Source organism: Daucus carota, chromosome 2 (assembly GCF_001625215.2).
Source record: "Daucus carota subsp. sativus chromosome 2, DH1 v3.0, whole genome shotgun sequence".
Classification (NCBI taxonomy): domain Eukaryota; kingdom Viridiplantae; phylum Streptophyta; class Magnoliopsida; order Apiales; family Apiaceae; genus Daucus; species Daucus carota.
The window spans coordinates 57150070-57156069 of NC_030382.2; the positions used below are offsets into that span (position 1 = coordinate 57150070).

The 6000-nt window shown below is 33.5% G+C and overlaps 2 protein-coding genes across 5 annotated transcripts; both read left to right on the forward strand.

Moving 5' to 3' along the window:
* The first annotated feature begins 2381 nt into the window (after positions 1 to 2381).
* LOC108206366 (protein LURP-one-related 11) lies at positions 2382 to 3201 on the forward strand. The gene has a single exon (XM_017376639.2). It carries the CDS (start codon positions 2482 to 2484, stop codon positions 3073 to 3075), a length of 594 nt encoding a protein of 197 aa, XP_017232128.1. The 5' UTR covers positions 2382 to 2481; the 3' UTR covers positions 3076 to 3201.
* Positions 3202 to 3295: 94 nt separating this feature from the next.
* Positions 3296 to 4693, forward strand: LOC108206367 (remorin-like). 4 transcript variants are annotated; one of them, XM_017376640.2, is made up of 5 exons: positions 3296 to 3525; positions 3747 to 3803; positions 3868 to 3955; positions 4043 to 4124; positions 4260 to 4693. In XM_017376640.2, exons 1-5 carry the CDS (start codon positions 3468 to 3470, stop codon positions 4458 to 4460), a joined length of 486 nt encoding a protein of 161 aa, XP_017232129.1. In that variant the 5' UTR covers positions 3296 to 3467; the 3' UTR covers positions 4461 to 4693. The 4 variants fall into 4 exon arrangements, with proteins under 4 accessions (XP_017232129.1, XP_017232131.1, XP_017232130.1 ...); XM_017376642.2 differs by having other exon boundaries at positions 3747 to 3779; XM_017376641.2 differs by having other exon boundaries at positions 3336 to 3525; positions 3753 to 3803.
* The last annotated feature ends 1307 nt before the right edge of the window (positions 4694 to 6000 follow it).

Here is a 6000-nt window from a genome sequence, read left to right on the forward strand (position 1 = left end):
ATGGTGTACGACTCAGCTCCTGTCGAACTTGCTGAACTTAAGGGCAAGTGCGCTTGATTTATCTGAGGAGACACTTTGAACATTGATGCTGGCTAGAACAAGGGTAACAAAGTTTATTTATAGAACTTTCGAAATCTTGAAAGCAATGCATGATCGTATATATAAGGCCCGTTTGAGTTAACCGGTAAATAAGCAGCCTTTAAGCCAAACAGACACATGCTTAAGAGTCCGTTTGACCGGGTTTTAAGTCATTTTTAATTTTAAAACGAAGAATAAACGTTTATATAATAAGTTATAAGTTAGTTCAAAGTCTAGAAATAAGTCTGACTTAAAATCAGAAATTATAAGTTTGAGGTAAAAATCAGAAGTTATAAGTCATAATTTACCCATAAATCATTTTTATTGTTTTATTATATTTTTAATAACATATAAGTCATACATAAGTTAAAATCATTCAAACAGATATTTTAATATTCCAACTTATAAAATTAAGTCACAATTTTCAATCTAGCCAAAGGCAGCGCCCTCTAATTAGGCTCCTGTCAAGTTGTCGTATGCGAGGGTAGCTGAGAAAGTACTACTTAATCCATCAATCTTAATGCAAAAAATCTGATAATTAACGTGCTGATTAACTGGGAACATTTCAGATTGATTATCAAACAACCAGTAGAATTTTTCCGGAGTTAGTTTACTGCAAGTGGCAACACTACATTATTCGTCCATGCAACTCGTCAAATTGGATGAGCAAAATTTACCTATTTATTATACAAAACTTTTTCTACGAACAATTTGTTTTCTTATACTTTTTGACTTTTTAAGTCCGTTTCAGTCATTGTCCCGATTAAATAATTATGAAATTAGGGTGTAATTAGTGGAAAACTGTTAATGCAACATGTAAGAATGTCACAAGAAACAGGACATGCAATATATTATTATTATATGATAATTTTGATTCCTCCTAATCTGATCGATTGTGTAATTGGTTTGTCCCCTTAATTAATTAATCGTAATCAGCTGGTAATCTACTACTAAAACAATGTGCTAACTGTTTAGTTTAGTTTGTGATGATCTCATCATTCTATGAGAGTATTTAATTAGAATCACCTTCTATATGAAGAAATAATGCACACGATTGGTAGAAATTAGTCACACATTATATTGTGCGGTTAAACAGTTATTTTCAGACAATAACTCAGAGTATCGTCTTAAATTGTGTTAAAGGAAACATGTAAATTCGAGTAACAATTCCTTAATACATTTAGGCTTTAGCTATGGAGTTTTCTTTACTCTCAAAGGAAATCTGTAACTCTGAGTCTTAATCATTATGTACTCTACTGATGGTGGCATAGTCTACAAAAATGACTTTTTCTTGTTTGTTCATATTCTGAATCATAAAAAAGGCCTTATAAAGTCTTCCAGATTAGCAGTTTTGAAATTGTCTAAAAAAATTACAATATATGAATCTTCCATAATAAATCACATTAACTCTGTAATCTGTATTAATTTATGATTCGGGCTGTAACCAAGCCCGCACGGATTTATTTTCGGACCCTTATTAGTGGAATTGTTCGGCCTATATTCAAGACAAATCTTCTTTATCTATTCGATGTGGGATTTGGGTTGACACCCACTCAAGAGATCTGCGGTCTTCATTAACGCCTGGGCAATACAGTGAGACCTGTCCATCTGGGAAAATCCACCGGAGTTCCATCCAACAATTTCCTGATGGTAAACTTTGCCGCAGGCTTTCCAACATGAGCAGAAATCAAAGATATCCCCTCCTGACTGACACCTAAGAGACATATCACTGATACTACTTGTTAAGAAAATTAAGACATACCCTAGTCAATAGTAAAATTGTGCACATCACCCCTGGTCATTAAGATTTTATTCTCAGGAATCAAATCTTATTTTGACGAATATATCAGATTCGAGGGAAAACAGGAGATGAAAATACAGAACCTTTGGCTTTGGCTGCTTGCTTCTCTCATCAGGGGATGCAACTCCCAAAAGTTGGAGAATAATCTTTTTCAGTTTCTGGTGTGTACAACTACAAATTCATATTTTACAAAGCATTTGCACTTGGTTTATTTTTGACCATTACTGTCGTATAAACTAGCTTTGCACATACACACTTACCTTTCATCTTTTACATGGCTGTATTGTAATGACCAAGTTTTTGTCACTGTAGATGCAATTTCATGCACTAAAACGTGATACCTGGTCTATTTGAGCACTCGAAAAATGCATACCACCAGCAGATACTCTGCATTATTGGACATTCGGATGAGGTAAAATGTGGATCATGTTGATTTACTCATTCTTAGTATTATTGTTGTTCAAGCCCTCCTTACAAGAATTCCTCACATATCTACGGTCAATTAACTAGTGTCTGCAGCGCGTTGAGTTTATCCGTCTATATAAACTCAATCCTCTGCAACTTTAGTATCATAAATTCAAAATCATCATTTCTTCAGCAATATGGCCAAGGTTTATCCCTGCACACCCTCCTCCTCGTCTTGTTGTAGTGGAAGTAGTAGTGGAAAAACATATACGATATGGATGAAATCACTTGTTGCAAATGGGAATGGATTCACGGTGTATGATTCGTGTGGCAGAGTTGTCTATCGCATAGACAATTACAGTAAGAAGAGTTGCAGACAAGTTTATCTCATGGATCTTCATGGCAATGTCCTCTTTTCCATGTTTCAAAAGGTATTTGGATTCGGGCAATGGAATGGCTACAATAAAGATGATAGAGTAAAGAATGAGAAGCCATTTTTTGAAGTGAAAAACTGCAGAAAGTTTCTGAAGAGAAGAGAAACAGAATATCATGTAACAATGGGCTCCGACAGTTGTAGTTTCTATAAGATAAAAGGGACGGAAGGAAAATGTGAATTTAACATAACAGACCAACAAGGAAGAGTTGTTGCAGAGGCTACGCAGAAACAATCTTCTTCTGGAGTTATGTTAGGACAGGATGTATTAAGCTTGAAGCTGGAGGCTCATGTTGCTGATCATTCCTTCATCATGGCTCTTGTCGCGGTGCATGGATTAATAACCCGAAAAATGTAAATTTCTGTAACAATTCTAATATAGGAGGAGTACATATCTATGAAGTGTTCAGTACTGATCATAAAGACAGAAATCTGTAACATTAACTTTTACAATTATATGGAGTACCTTATTAAACTTTTACAATTTTTTACATATTAGTAATTAGTAATATTGTTGACAGTACTTTGTATTTTACGTTTGATATGATTATAGCTGCCGTCCATGATCTTTTGCAACCATATTTGACACTTTCTAACATGTATGATATTTACCTAACCCTTTCCAACATCTTCTCTATATATTGACACTTCTTCTCAACTATTCATGTCTTTTTTTCACATCATCCTGCACTTGTAAGAAGCTCACACAAACGGTGAACCAAATAAAAAGTAGGAGAAGCTGCAGTTTCTATGGACCAGGTTCTTCCCTCCAAGCGTTCTCCGGACCAGGTTCCTCCGGTTCATGAAAGTAATATATACTAAATATCGATCTTTCACTCTTTTATATGTGTCAGTTATTATATGATCTCCAGAAATTAGTCTAAGATTAAAACATGATTAGCTAGTAAATAGTACTAAATATCAATCTTAAACTCTTTTAGATATGTCAATTCTTATATGATCTCAATAAATAGTCGAGATTAAAACATAATAAGTGTATGTTATTTCTAAAGATGTTGTTTGTGACAGATGCAGTTGCAGAGGATCATGCTGAGAAAAAAGGTACTGATGAGTCGTTTGACAGAGGTAATTTTATGATCTATATACTAATTGTTTCGTGTTCTGCAATTTTCTGATTTTTCTTTCTCAGTTGTTGCACTTACAAGAGTTGAGACCGAGAAGAGATTGGCGTTGATCAAGGCATGGGAAGAAAGTGAGAAAACAAAAGCAGAGAATAAGTAATGATTTAAACCACAGAGTCCTTGTTCTTCCAAAAAAATCACGATTTCTTGTTGATGAATTCTTGAAGAATGATTACTATGCAGGGCATATAAGAAGTTGTCTGCAATTGGAGCACAGGAAAACACTCAAAGAGCAAAAGTTGAAGCTCAACTTAAGCAGATTGAGGTAAGCCATTTTTCGGTTTAGTTACAATTCCCCTTTTGTTATGCCTTGATTGGGAAAAAAATAATTCATATATAGAAAAAAATTTAATATGTGATGATTTTTTTAGGCTAAGATGAGTGTTTGTGATGCCAACAGGAAGAACTGGAGAAAGAAAAGGCGGAAAAAGTAGAGAAAATGAAGAACAAGATAGCTATACTCCATCAGATAGCAGAAGAAAAGCGAGCCGCGGTGGAAGCGAAACGTGGAGAAGAGATCCTCAAGGTTGAAGAAGAAGGGGCCAAGTATAGAAAAAATGGAACCACACCAACAAGATATTTGGGATGCTTTGGTTGTTAATTTGTTTTAAGTTCTGGACTGGGATTTGTTTGTCCATGGTCTTTCGATTTCTTCTCATCTACATAATGCTTATGATCATTGTTTGATACATGAAGAACAGACTAGAATTTTTATAGCTGATCTTAGATCATATGTTTTAGACAGACTTGGTTAATGTATACTTCGGGGGTGTTTGTTTCCGGCTTAAAAGCCGAGCTTCTGGTTTATTTATAAGTTAAAAGCACTTATTTGTACCGTTTGTGTAAAAAGTCAAAAAACATTTATTTTAAATTTACCCAAACCGCCCCTTCATAACCTAAGCCTCAGAAGTATGAATCATGTAGTACTCACAATAAGTGATTGGTCTTTAAGGTGGCATGTCTCTTACAGAATTTGAGTATTTGTTAGCTTTGTGTGAAAGAGATTTCGTACCATTTTGGAGAGCTGTATATAACTTCATCTCAGCCGTATACGTGGGAGGCCTCCGCTCTGTGTATGGTCATTATAGAGTGATGCATGGCTTGGGTTTTGATCTTGAAAATGAGTCAAATTCATGTAACAATAAACCATTTGTATATCGTTCTTATTTACGCACGCACATAGTGACGGTCCGGCAATTGATTGAGAGCACAATACTTAAATTTTGATCAATTTCACTGCACGAGACAAGTCGACAGATTATAATATTTTAAAATCTGTTATTTAAAATTTTGATCTATTCATCAGACGAGACAGATGGACGGACTATTTTATTTCAAAATTTGTTTGAACGAATTAGTTATTAATTTAATCATAACATTTTAAATATAATATCTTATATACGATTTTATCTCTATTACAGATTTTGTACTAACTAAAAACATCGTTAAACCTCATTTTTAAAATTTATTTTAACTGACTTAATTTATACATTGATAATTAATATATATATATATATATATATATATATATATAATTTAAAGTAAATACATCCTTGAATCTTTTGGGAAATTTCAAATTACAATAATAATATAAATACATTTCTAGAATAAAAATAAATATAAACAATAAGATAATAGGCAATTATATACTAGTATATTCTTATATTCTTTGGTTACAATTTTTATATAATGATATATTCAAGGGTGAGTGTCCAAAATATCTATTTTTCGAGTTTAAATGTCCGAAATATCTTAAATCACTCAACACTGTTTTTTTTTTTTGACGAACAATAAGATTTTATTGAACATAAAACATAAGAACAGACAAACCCCCAAACTGACAACTACAACCTGATTTTGAAACAAAAATCGAGATAAACAAATAGCCGCTTTGTTTTCAGATTGCTTAACAGATAGAATATAAATATTCTTGATAATAAAAATGATTACAAAAGTTTCTCGAGTAATCCAGTCGACACCAACATCACTGGAAAATACAGTAGAATCACAATTGACCTGCTCACATAAAAAACCGGTGATAGACCAGTGTTCATATCCATCAGCTACATGAAACACGCATCCGGGAGATGCGTATTATTTTTTATAAATTTAACAAAAGACACGCCTGAGAGTCATGCGTA

Excerpts from the sequence above, each read along its gene's own strand:
- LOC108206367 (XM_017376640.2), top strand. The coding sequence starts at position 3,468 with ATGGACCAGGTTCTTCCCTCCAAGCGTTCTCCGGACCAGGTTCCTCCG. Across the intron at positions 3,804-3,867 it reads TGATGAGTCGTTTGACAGAG|TTGTTGCACTTACAAGAGTT; the intron begins GTAATTTTATGA and ends TTTCTTTCTCAG. Across the intron at positions 4,125-4,259 it reads CTCAACTTAAGCAGATTGAG|GAAGAACTGGAGAAAGAAAA; the intron begins GTAAGCCATTTT and ends TGATGCCAACAG.
- LOC108206366 (XM_017376639.2), top strand. The coding sequence starts at position 2,482 with ATGGCCAAGGTTTATCCCTGCACACCCTCCTCCTCGTCTTGTTGTAGT.